We start from the raw sequence: 12,943 nt of genomic DNA on the forward strand, positions 1-12,943 counted from the left end.
GCTCCTGATCCCGCACATATAGTATAATACATCCACCTTTTCATTCACAGAAGGTTCCAAAGTCCCTGCCTTTGTGATATTACTTTCTAGCGGGGGAGGCAGACAATAAGCAAGTTGATGACTATGACAAATTGTTCAGAGATTGTGGTGGGTGCTGAGGGCCAGCACCAGGAAAGGGGCGGGGCTGTGACGGGGGGTGGGGGGGGAGCGGAGTGTGCTAAGTTGAGCTGGGCCTGCAGTGGGGAGTCAGCCCTCCCCTATGTGACCCAAGCACTGCCCAGAGCTGCTGAGCTGAGCAAACGGCCTCCTCTGGGACCTCGACCCTTGGCTGGGTGCCCAGGACTCAGAGGCCAGGCCAGCAATGGACTTGGGCTCTCAGGTGACCCCCTATTTCAGAACACAAGAGCCATCTAGGGGCGGCAAAACACTCGACTCCCAGGCTCCCCTTAATAGACGGACATTCAGCAGCTGGGGGCCTGACAATAGCAATGCTGGGGTGTGTTCCCTCGTCCTGGATAAACCACGGGGGCCCTTTGCAAATCAGCCTTGCCTCCCATGTCTGCAGCGCTGCCGCTGCCGAGCTCGTCTACCTTTGGCGGGCTGAGCAGAAGCTGGTGGAAGTCCTTCAGCCGCGGCTCGATGGCATGCAGAATGCTGCCGCTGACAGAGCACCACCTCTCCAGCCCCTGAGAAAAGGACTCCACCAAGCCCTCTGTCCTGTGGATGAGAGGGGGACATGCCCCAGTCCTGCGTCCACCTCACTCCCATCCAACATCCCGTCACTCATCATGTCAAGGCTGGTTTGACAGTGAGTACAGGGAGTGGCAGGGACCCCAGGCCTTTAGAAGCTATTCCCTGGTGACAGCCCAGAGTGCCACCTTGGCCCTGCCCCCGGCCCACTCACTGCAACCACTCTGCCCCCACCTGCTGCAAGGAAAACATTCACAGCTGTACCCCATTTTGAGAAACAGGAGACAGGACAGGTCCACAACGTCCCTTGGGATTTTTCAAGCTAATTTCTCTGAGATCTTTACTAAAACACTTTTTCCAATTATAAAAGAAATATATGACCATTAGAGAAAAAAAAAATTTTAATACATAAAAAGATTAAAAAGCACACAAATCATCTGGCTCATCTGTTTCCCTCGTTTTTCTGTGGTCCCTTCATCAATGTGAGGTTGGGCAGGGTCCTGAGAAGGGTCCCCACTCCCGGCAGAGAGGGGCTAGACCTGGTTCACGGGGACGAAAGAGTCTGTGTTCTGGTTGCATATGTGGAAAAAATGACGGTAACATCCTAATTCTGTTTTTAGATAATAAACTAATAAATATGTATTGGGTACCAGAGAGAGTGAGAAAGAAAAACTGCTAATAATGTCATGACCGAGATTAAGCCAATTTCTTGTCATTTCCGTGTTCCCTTTCCTGTTTAAAAAAGCACAGGCTGTCAGTGCTGGGGCTACAATGGCACTGCCTCCAGCGCAAGGAAACGGGTCCTACAGGTACCTCAGGTCAGACCACTGCCAGGCACGGATGGGACACAGTGGACACAAGTGTGCACACCCACCTCACACACTGGGCCCTTACACACGTGTGCACATATATGCAGACACGTGAGCACACCCACCCCCACACACTGGGCCCCCCCACATGTGTACACATATGCACAGACATGTGAGCACACCCACCCCCATACACTGGGCCCTCACACGTGTGCACATATATGCAGACACGTGAGCACACCCACCCCACACAGTGCCCACACACGTGTGTACACATATGCAGACATGTGAGCGCACCCACCCCCACACCAGGCCCCCCCATGTGTACACATATGCACAGACACGTGAGCACACCCACCCCCACACACGTGTGCACATATATGCAGACATGTGAGCACACTCACCCCCACACACCGGGCCCACACACACATGTGCACACATAGGCACACACGTGCGCACACCCACCCCACACACCGGGCCCTCACACACACGTGTACCCATATGCACAGACATGTGAGCACACCCACTCCCATACACTGGGCCCTCACACATGTGTGCACATATATGCAGACACGTGAGCACACCCACCCACACACTGGACCCTCACACGTGTGCACATATATGCACACACATACAAGTACAGCCACCCCACACACACCTTGTGCCCCCCACCACACGAGTGCGCACATATGCACACATATATGCACACACACACCACACCACTCCACACACAAGTGCTATGGGGCCACGTCGGGACAGTCCCTGGGGAAACCCACCAGCCAACCCTACTCCGCAGACATATCTACACAAACTCTGCACACTGTGACAACCTTCAGGCTGAGGTGGGAATGTGACTGATGGAGAAGGTTGAAGGGGACGGGCCAGAGCCATGAAGTTTCCCTTGTCAGCAAGGAGGTCTAGTCACATGATTGCTGCATAACTGAAACTTAGTTAGAAGCACAGCACAACAGGGCACTCATGTCACGGAGTGCCACATTTTGCCGTCACGCAGTCTCCCCCTCTAGGCACTCACCCAGCCCGCCTGACTTCCAACAAGGTGAGTAACACCTGTGTCCCACTGACGAGGCAGCTCTCAGTCTGGTCCCCATCGAACATGTTCCTCAGAAGCTGCTCCACACAGTCCTGCCTGTCACACACACACGGGTCACCCCTGGCAGGGCAGACGCTCAGACCGAAGGCCCATGGACGGTCTCTCCTCCCCGTGGATGAGAGATACCCTGCAAGCTGTCGGGCTTGGCTCGGGCTCCAGGCTAGGCCCCTAGGCGTTCACGCCACTCCTGTCCCCTGGAGACCCTCCAACTGAACTCGGGAGCAAGGCGAGCATCTCAGGGCTAGCTCATCAGAGCCCGAATCCAGGCAGGTGCCGTGTTGCCGGACTTCAGAGCAGGGCTTGGGGACGTCCTCATGGCTGTAGAGGACCCAGCACCCACCCCACCAGGCCCAGCAGCATGGCAGCCACACTCACGACTCCAGCACTGCGAGGAGGGGGTCGGGCTCTGCAGCCTCTTGCAGCTGGCTGCCCTGCTCTCTGCCCAGCCGGATGATGTCACAGAGGGTCTGGGAAGCATTGGACTGCCTCTGGAAAGACAAGGAAGCCAGGACAAGCGTCGGCAGAGCCAGCCTGCTGCACAGTCGGGGCGGCCCCGCTGCCTCGTTCTCTGAAAGGTGCTGGACTCCCTCTGATCCCATTCACTTCAGAGATGCCTGCTCTGCTTTCCCACTGTCAGGATGCGGGTCTGCTCAGGCTTTTAGCTCTACTGAACCATCCCCAGGAGCTCACAGGGCTCTCCACAGTCAAGTGTGCCGTGCAGGGACTGCTCCATCCGTTGGACCTGTGTGGAGCTGCTGCACAAGTGACCACATTACCAACGTGGTATTTGAAATAAATTACCAATGTGGTATTCAGAATGAGCCCTGTGAGTGCCTGCAAACACACGTCATACAGAGGAAAGGGGATGCAGCTCTCCCTCCCGAGGTCACGCTCATCCATGACCATCTAGAATGTCTGCCTCAGTGCCCTTGCCCAGAGTAGGGGCAGCCCGCAGGGCAGGTGAACACAACGAAAAACTCAGCTCCTGGCTCTTGGCGGGAGCAGCCGTACACGCAGCTCTGACACGCACGCTGAGGCACACTGGGCTCAAGGTCGTGCCTGAACAGCTATTTTAGGGGAAAATGAAAGCAGCAGGTAGGTGTGTGGCCTCCCACCTGCCCGTGGGCCTGGGCACGGCCAGTCAGCCCCAACGCTCTCACGCTCGGGACAGCCGTGGGCTGACAGGAACAAAGAACAGAGTGGGAGTGGCCTGGAAGCAGCTACGGCTCAGGTGCCAGTTGGCACCACCGTCCTCAGAATTGCTGAGGACGGCATGTTTCACTTTGTCATGGGGAGAAAAAGGCCTATCAAGATACACTCCAAATTCTCAGCAGTGGCTACACAGGGAGTGGGGAGGGGCCAGGGGAGGAAGACCCACTGCAACCCTACGTGTTTCTGCATCGGCAATGGGGCTTCCTCCCAGAGCTCACACCCTTGTCGACCCCATCTCCTCAAGCACGGGCTACCAGTAGCCACTCATTTGTAGGGACTTCACCCCTAAGAGGACTTGGCAGAATGACTTCCATCTTGCTCTCCCCCAGGGAAGCCAGCAGCCACGCTGCGAGCTGCCCTGTGGAGGCCCCGTGGCATGGAGCTCAGGGTGGCATCAGCCAACCTGGAGCCAACCTCAAGGAATTGAGTGACCCTCCCCCAGCTGAGCCCTGAGATGCCCTATGAGTGACCCTGGGCAGACGACCCGCGAAGCCGTGCCCAGATCACTGACCCACAGAAGCTGAGATGAAAAACACTTATTGTCATAAGCAATTAAGTTTGGAGTAATTTGCTATTCAACCATAGATAACTAATACAATTCTGTTTAAATTGTTTTTTATAATAAGTATGTAGTATTTTTTAGTAAAAAAAAAAGTCTAAAAGTCATGCTGGATTAAAGAAAGAAAATATGTAACTGGTCCTCGTCTGAGGACAGGGGTACCTGCCCCTCGGAGAGCAGCAGAGGGCTCCCCAACAGCCCGAGCGAGGGGCCCCTCCTGCACGAAGCGGGCTGCGTGAGCGCCATACTCACATCTTCATCCTGACTCGGGTGGATCAAGTCTACGAGTCTCTGGATGGTCTTCTCTTCATTGAGCCACTGAAAGGGAGAAGGAGGCCATTCCGGGACGCTGTGCACCTTCATGTGGAAAAAGTCCAGGGGTGCCTGGCTCCACGACACACGTTTTCTGCCTGACACGTGTGTCTACCCAGACCCAACAGAACAAGCAGTGACAAAATTCTGGGGGGACTCCCAAGTTTATAAAGGAGGGAACCACTGTGCACACAGCCTAATGGTGCAGACTCTTAAACATCCGCAAGCTCTGACTTCAGGATGTCTAGGAAGACGGCATGAGCTGGAGCTGGAGCCCAGAGCCACCCCAGCACCAAGGGATGGGCTCTCCCAGTGCATGCGGCCTAGTGGGCCGCGGGGCTGCTCAGCCTCGGCCTGTGGCACCCAGGCCTTTCCAAGACCAGCAGCAGAACACGCTGGTGAGGCCACAGGAGACTGTGAGAAGTGAAGTGCCTGGTGCTGCCCAAGGCCCACAGGCGATGGGGGCCCAGGCCGATTAGACGGGGGCACAACTGGCTCCTCCAGCACACCTCCTCACGAACAGCGGGGCACCCTGCGCCCTAGGATGGCTCAGTGCAGTCTGTGCTGGCTTCCCACTCACTCTAAAGAGCAGCTGAAGTATACGCTGCACGTGCTGTGAACCACTGGCTTTTAGGATGAGTGCTTAGTGGGGGTTCTCCACAGCAAAACCAGTTATAACCTATAACTGAGCACAACCATCCCCTTGTTCCAGGAGCTGGAAAATGGCAGCAAGGACCAACAGTTTGCTTTGCTTTACTTGCATGGCAAACAAAATCCACCAACACCAGTGAACAGGGTGCCCAGCACTGGTTTCCTAGGCTCTCTTCTGGGCTGAGAACCCACCCCTCTCCTGGGACAGCCCTCGGGAGCTACGGGCAGATCCTCTGGCTGTGAACGCCGGGCAGACCAGACAGCGCACATCCTGTTGCTCCAGGATAACAGGCCACCTCGGTCTTTGCCATTTCTCTGCATGGAACCCTTGTCGGCTGGTGCTTTCCTCATGGTGAGTGGCTGCAGAGCCAGCCCCTGACTGAGCTGCTCTGAGGCCATGGGGGCGCTGGCAGGTGGTGGTGAGGAATGCTCATTTCTGCTCTTCACAGAGCAGAAGCCGAGTGTGGGGGAGAAGGAAGCGCTCAGGACAGGGCAGTAAGTGCTGGGTCCAGACCCGCCTGGACAAGGACCTGATGATCCCAAGGGAGAGAACCATGGGATGGAAAGCAGGGGCACGGGGCCCTGCGCCCCTCCACTGCGGCCAGCCTCCCGTGCCAGCACCCACCGCATACCCACCGCACAGGAGACGGCACCAAGGGGAGCCCCACTCACGTGCAGGACTTCCTGCCGGAGCCTGGCTGGCTCCACGCAGCTGACCAGGCGCAGCAGTAGGTCCATGAGAGCCGAGGTGCCAAGGTGCCGCAGCACCAGGCTGACGAACCCGTCCTTCTTCCGCAGGAACACGGTCACCTGCAAGCCAGCATCTGGTCAGCGGGCAGCGAGGGCCTGCCGCCGCTGGACAGCCCCATGGGCCCTCATGAAAACGATGAACTTTCAGTTAGACTGAGCAGAGATCGGAGAAAGGCCTCTGCAAGAACACAGGCAAGTTCCCAGGGAACACAAGGGGCCTAGATGATGGAGGTCTGCATGCAGCCAACCCTTTATCCAACATGACATGAACACCCCGAGAGAGCTACACTGGCTGCAGTGCACACTAGCCACTCAGCACACTTGAGCTCAAGCTTCCCCCGAGTAACCAGGGTAGACAGCTGAGCCAAGAGGCAGTGGTCAGTGCACAGCCCCGGGACACGGGGTGCCAACTCGCACAAGACAGCCCGGCTGCTAACAAGCCCCATGAGTGGTTGGAAGGACTGAGGTTTTAGAAAAGCAGCAGCTGGGGCCGCTGCTTGGCTCAGTTGGTTAGAGCACAGCGCTCATAACACCCAGGTTGCCAGTTCGATTCCCACATGGGGCAGTGAGCTGTGCCCCTGCAACTAAAGACTGAAAATGGCAACTAGACTGGGTCCTGAGCTGCGCCCTCCACAACTGGATTGAAAAAAAAAAAAAACAAAGAAAAACAACGACTTGACTTGGAGCTGACGGGTCCTGGAAAAACACACTATTCCCCAGCATTCCCCAATTTAAAAAAAAATGAAAAAAAAGAAAAGCAGCAGCAGTGATGTGTGATGTGTGGCTGGCTGGCGACCAATGCCAACCAAGTGTGAACAGCCTAAGTATGAAGCCACTGTGGGGGGGTGGGGGGCACAGCACACGGCACTGATTAGCGGGTGCCCAGGAGGGAGCTGTAGGTGGGTGTGGAAGTGAAGGTAAGGGGGCCTGGGAGGAGACCACCTTGGCTACGTGTCTGCAAGCTCAGCTCAGGTTTGCCACAGAGATGAAGTGCCAGCATTCCAGGCCACTGTGCTGAGATGGACCCAGGGTTCGACTGGGAACCTTGATCTATGTAGCCAATACAAGCCTAATCAAAATTCACCAGGGCTTTTTGGGGGATGGGCAGTGGAGAAGGTGGAAACAAACTCATCCTAAAATAATGCAAAAGGCAAAAAAGAGTAAAAACAATCTTGGAGAAAAACAAAGTGAGAGGACCAACTCTGGACTATCAAGGCTACAGTAATTAAGATAGTGTGCGTCGGTGCAATTACAAAGAGAACAGGATGAAGTGCAGAACAGACACATACACACGTCACTTGGTTCGTGACAAGGGGGCATTGTAAAGCAACTGAGAAAGAATGACCCTATCAATAAATGGTGCTGGGTCAACTGGATATACATGTTTTTAAAAATTACTTCAACTTTATACTACTTACAAGAATTAATTCCAGGTGGATTGTGGATAGAAATACAGAAGGTAAAACAACATAGCTTCTAAAAGATAATACAGAAAAATGTTTTCATGACTATGAAGCAGACAAAGGTTTAACAGAATAAAGAAAACACCAACCGCAAATAAAAAGTTATGAACTGGACTACATGAGGATCAGAGTCTTGCTCATTGCAGAGTAAGGAAAAGTAAAACAGGCAAGCCAGAGTAGAAAAAAATCAACAAAGCATTTGTGTCCACGAAATATGGAAAATTCCTACAAATTCCAAAAGAAGAGACAGCCTAATAGAAAATGGGCAAGAAACCGCACAAAAGAAAATACCCAAAGCATTCACCCTTTTCAGTTACCAGGGAGGTACAAATCAAAAGCACGACGCTCTACTGTATCACGCAGCCACCGCCAATGGCTCACAGAAAGGCTGATGGTATCACAGGTGAGTGCGGGGGAGGGGCAGCTCGGCTCTGCTGGGGGCGGGGGGGTGGGGGGGGTGGGGGACACGGGCGGGCAGCGGCTGCAAACTGGCTCAGCCACTTTCTTTTTTCTAAAGATTTTATTGGGGAAGGGGAACAGGACTTTATTGGGGAACGGTGTGTACTTCCAGGACTTTTTCCAAGTCAAGTTGTTGTCCTTTCAATCTTAGTCGTGGAGGGTGCCGTTCAGCTTCAAGTTGTTGTCCTTTCAGTCTTAGTTGTGGAGGGTGCAGCTCAGCTCCAGGTCCAGTTGCCATTACTAGTTGTAGGGGACACAGCCACCATCCCTTGCAGGAGTCGAACCGGCAACCTTGTGGTTGAGAGGACGCGCTCCAACCAACTGAGACATCCCTGAGCTCAGCGGCAGCTCAGCTCAAGGTGCCGTGTTCAATCTTAGTTGCAGAGAGCGCTGCCCACCATCCCTTGCGGGAGTCGAGGAATCGAACTGGCAACCTTGTGGTTGAGAGGGTGCACTCCAACCAACTGTGGCTCAGCCACTTTTATATCCACTCAAGCTGACCCCACACATGTCTCAGTTATGAATGTATTATGTAACACCACAGCAACCACTAAAAACCTATTCTAACAAACACTACATGTCAATCAAACTGAAAAACTTTAAACTGTCAAGTAACCCACTGGAGGAAGGGGAAAAAAAGAAAAACCCGAGAAATGAAACAGTGGGAACCCAAACAGAAAACTACAAGTAAAATGGCAGTCATAAGCTCTAACATCTCCATAATTATATAAAATTAAAAGGCCTAAATATGCCAATTAAAGACAGGCCAAAAAAGTAGAAAAAAAAACACATGACCAAACTAACTATGTGTTTTCTGCAAGAAATTCACTTCAACAATCCACACAAAAACCTGTATACAAATGTTCACAGCAGCTTCATTTGTTAATTAGTCAAAAAAAGTATAAACAACTAAAATGTCCTTCAATGGGTAAGTGGCTAAACAAACTGTGGTCCATCCAGACTATGCAGTACTATACAGTATTAAAAAGGAAGTGTAATTATACCTGTGAAAAGAGCCCTTATCTTATAGTCTTATAGATATACATACTGAAGTAGTTACATATAAAATGATATGATATCTGGGATTTGATTTGAAATAATCTGGGATGGGGGTTGGAAATAAGCGGTGTAGAAGAAATACGATTGCTCACAAACAGATAATTGTTAAGCTGTGTGACAGAGGCATAGGAGTTCATAAACTATATTCTCTAACCTATCAATGTTTGAAATCATCTATAATGAGGAGATAAGAATACGCCGTAAGTCCTCTCTGTGGAAACATGGCAGGAACACGCACTGTAGCAGTGATATTATGATTTGGTAGAATACATATTTGCCCCCCTTCCCATTTCTGGCTCACAGGTCCTAAAAACCTTGGAATGTCCTAAGTGTTGATTGGTAAGTCTTTTGTTATGTAATGAGGTGACTTTTGGACCCCACCCAAGAGTGGGGGGGCTGGTTGCCTGCTGGAGCCAACCTTGTGGTTGGAGGTCTGAAACTTTCAGTCCCACCCTTGATTTCCAGGGAGGGGACAGGGTCTGAGGTTGACTCAGTCACCAATGGCCAATGACTTAGTCAACCACAACTACACATGAAGCCCCCATGGAAACCCAAAAAGACATGGCAGCCCCTCACTCAGAGAGCTTCCGTGTGCAGCTGTGAGGGATCCCAAGTTCCATGAGACAGAGGGCCTTCGTTCAGGACCTGGCACTATGGATCTCTGCATTCGGCTCCTGATTCGTATCCTTTGTAATCAATCTGTAATCTAGTGAGTTAATGGGTTTTCCTGAGTTCTGTGAGATGTTCTAGCAAATTAACCGAACCCAAAGAGGGGGTTGTGAGGACCTCTGATTTGGAGCCAGTTGGTGAGAAGCACAGGTGACAGCTGGCCTTGGGACTGGCCTCTGAAGTGGAGGGTGGTCTCGTAGGACTGAGCCTTGCACCGGTGGAATCTGCTTCTATCTCTAGGTAGACAGTGTCAGAATTGAGCTGAAAACTCAGACACCCTGCTGGAATCTGAGAATTGTTTGCAGGGAAGCCTCCACACACACATTGGAATGGTGTACAGGAGCCACTTTTAGCAGCCCTATGAGAGTACACTGTGAAAACAAGCCAACTCCTCGGTTACGGGTACAAATGCTGGTGCAGCAAACATGGATGCCATTTACTAGAAAGAACATGGCAGTTCTATAGGAAAAAACGTATGAGATCTACTTCTAAGTGAAAAAAGCATTTTGCCATATTCAGGGTATAATGTCATTATGCGAAAATAAAAGTGCAGCTGACTCTTGAGCCACATGGGTTTGAACTGCGTGGGTCCACTTAAACGTGGGTATCTTTCAATAAATACATTGGAGATATTTTTGGAGATTTGTGACAATTTAAAAAACTCACAGAAGAACAGCATTGCCTAGAAATACCAAAAAAAATTAAGAAAAAGGTATGTCACAAATGCATAAAATATATATAGACACTAGGCTATTTTGTCATTTATTACAGTAAAATACTCGTATACACAAATCTATTATACAAAGTTAAAATTTATCAAAACCTACACAAACAAGACCATACATAGGGCCATTCACAATAGAGAGAAATGCAAATAAACATAGAGGTGCAGTATTCAATCATAACATATAAAGTTAAGTGCAGTGCATACTCCAGTAAAGATCGACCAGAATGCACGTATGGTAAGGACCGGCTGTACCACATACTACGGCAATGACAGGTGGCCGCACATACTATGGTAATGACTGACTGTAGCACATACTGTACAACTGTAATAATTTGGTAGCCACCTCCTGTTGCTATTGCCACATGCTCAAGTGTTTCGAGGATCCACTTACAATGCCATGTGATGTTAATCACCTCCACGTGACTTTGTCTCTCCAGTAAGTTGCGTGTCGCAGTGAAAAGCAATCTCTCACGGTTCTCATGTATCTTTCATTATGTTTAGTGCAATACCGTAAACCTTGAATAACACCAAGGGACCCATATGAAGTGCCACTGATGCTGGAAGTGCTCCCAAGAAAAGTCATGGCGTTAGATGAAAAAGCTGAATTGCTTGACACGTACTGTAGGATGAAGTCTGCAGTGAGGGTTGCCTGCCATTTCAAGATGAATGAATCCAACGTAAGGATTATTGTAAAAAAAAGAAAAGGAAATCCGTGAAGCCATCACTGCGACTACACCAGCGAGATCAGAAACCTTGCACTTCTTGCGAAATACCTTTATCTCATTTGAAAATGCAGCTTTTATGTGGGTGCAGGATTACGATAAGGCAGGCACACCTACAGATTAATATGATTCGAGAAAAAGCAAAGTCATCATGTGACAAAAGAAAAGGAAGGGGAAGGATCTAAAGCTGGAGAATCTAATGCCAGCAAAGGATGGTTTGATAATTTTAGAAAGAGGTTTGGCTTAGAAAATGTCAAGATAACAGGAGAAGCAGCTTCTGCCAATGAAGAGGCGGCAGATGAGTTCCCATACTCATTAAGAAAATCGATGAGGAGAAAGTATTTGCCTGAACAGCTTTTTAATGCACACGAAAGTACCCTATTCTGGAAAAATAAGCCACAAAGGACATTCCTTAGTAAGGAAGAGAAGTGAGCACAAGATTTAAGGCAGGAAGGGCCGGGCTAACTACACTGTTATGTGCCAACGCAGTCGGGTTAATGCTTAGAACTGCCCTGATCTGTAAGCTGCTCCCCTAGAGCCTCCCCTGAAGGGAAAGGATACCCAGCTGCCGGCCGTGGTTGTACAAGGAAGGCCTGGACAACGAGAACCCTTTTCCTGGATTGGTTCCATCGACGCTTTGTCCCTGAGGGCTGGAAGTACCTGGCCAGCAAGGGACTGCTTTTTTTTTTCTTTTTTAAAACAGCTTTATTGAGATATAATCCACATGTCAAGGGGACTGCTTTTAAATCCTCTTGATGCTGGACAGCACCCCTGGCCGCCCAGAACACCATGACTTCAACACAAAGGCACTGAAGAGACCTCCTTGCCCCAAACATGGTGTCTCTAATTCAGGCTCTAGCTCAGGGGGTCATAGGACGTTAGGGCTCATCACACACGGTCTCTATGGAAAGGACTGTCAACACCAGGGAAGAGAACCTGACAGAGAGAACATCATGGAAGTCTGGAAGGACTACACCACTGAAGATGCATCGTTGTTACAGAAAAAGCTGTGAAAGCCATGAAGTCCGGAACAATATTAATTCCTGCTGGAGAAAACCGAGTCCAGATGCTGCATGACCTCACAGGATTCACGACAGAGCCCATCGAGGAAATCACGGGAGAGACTATAGATGTGGCAAAAAGGTGGGGGGTCCCAAGATATGGATCTTGGAGAAATTCAAGAGCTAACAGCCACCACACCAGAGGAATTAACAGAAGACAACTTGGTGGCAACAAGCGCTTCCGAACCAGGACCAGGCGACGAGAAGACGACGGAGAAACAGCAGTGCCAGAGAACAACTGACATTAGACAGTCGGCAGGAGGGAGCCGATTACTCAGGACTGCCTCTGACTTCTTTTACGACACGGGCACTGAAACTACAGCAAACGGTTGGAAGAAGTGGGACCGCACAGACACATTTTTAGAGAAATGAAAAAGCAGAACGTAGTCCAGAAAGTCACACCAAAGGTGCCTGCCTCTGCGCCCCCTCAGCCCGCCCTCAACCCTCCCCCTCCCCCGCTCAGCATGAGGGTGAGGACTTTCTGTGACCAGTTTCCACTTAGCAAGCAGTCAGTGCCCCTTGGGGCACTCAGGGAACAGACTCTCCCACTGTGTGGTGAGCGTCTTCGTGTGTGAAAATCTGGAACTGGACCAGTGTCGTCACCACTGTCGCCTAAGTACCCATCACGTAGCCCGTGAGCGGCCAGCCTGCCCTTACCAGGCGTAAACCGAGTGATACGTAGCATGAAA

At 50.9% G+C, this 12,943-nt stretch overlaps 1 protein-coding gene across 2 annotated transcripts in view; it reads right to left on the reverse strand.

The window, feature by feature from the left end:
* Window positions 1-12,943, reverse strand: part of PPP6R2 (protein phosphatase 6 regulatory subunit 2) — a 65,598-nt gene that overhangs the window by 14,222 nt on the left and 38,433 nt on the right. For both annotated transcript variants that reach the window (XM_081058106.1, XM_081058105.1), the window contains exons 5-9: window positions 6,017-6,154; window positions 4,634-4,699; window positions 2,986-3,098; window positions 2,533-2,646; window positions 591-717 (exon numbers count right to left, since the gene is read on the reverse strand). In XM_081058106.1, coding sequence (XP_080914232.1) covers window positions 591-717; window positions 2,533-2,646; window positions 2,986-3,098; window positions 4,634-4,699; window positions 6,017-6,154 — 558 coding nt within the window. The remainder of the gene's footprint in view (window positions 1-590; window positions 718-2,532; window positions 2,647-2,985; window positions 3,099-4,633; window positions 4,700-6,016; window positions 6,155-12,943) is intronic.

Source organism: Rhinolophus hipposideros (genome assembly GCF_964194185.1).
Source record: "Rhinolophus hipposideros genome assembly, chromosome: 9".
In the NCBI taxonomy this organism is placed as follows: domain Eukaryota; kingdom Metazoa; phylum Chordata; class Mammalia; order Chiroptera; family Rhinolophidae; genus Rhinolophus; species Rhinolophus hipposideros.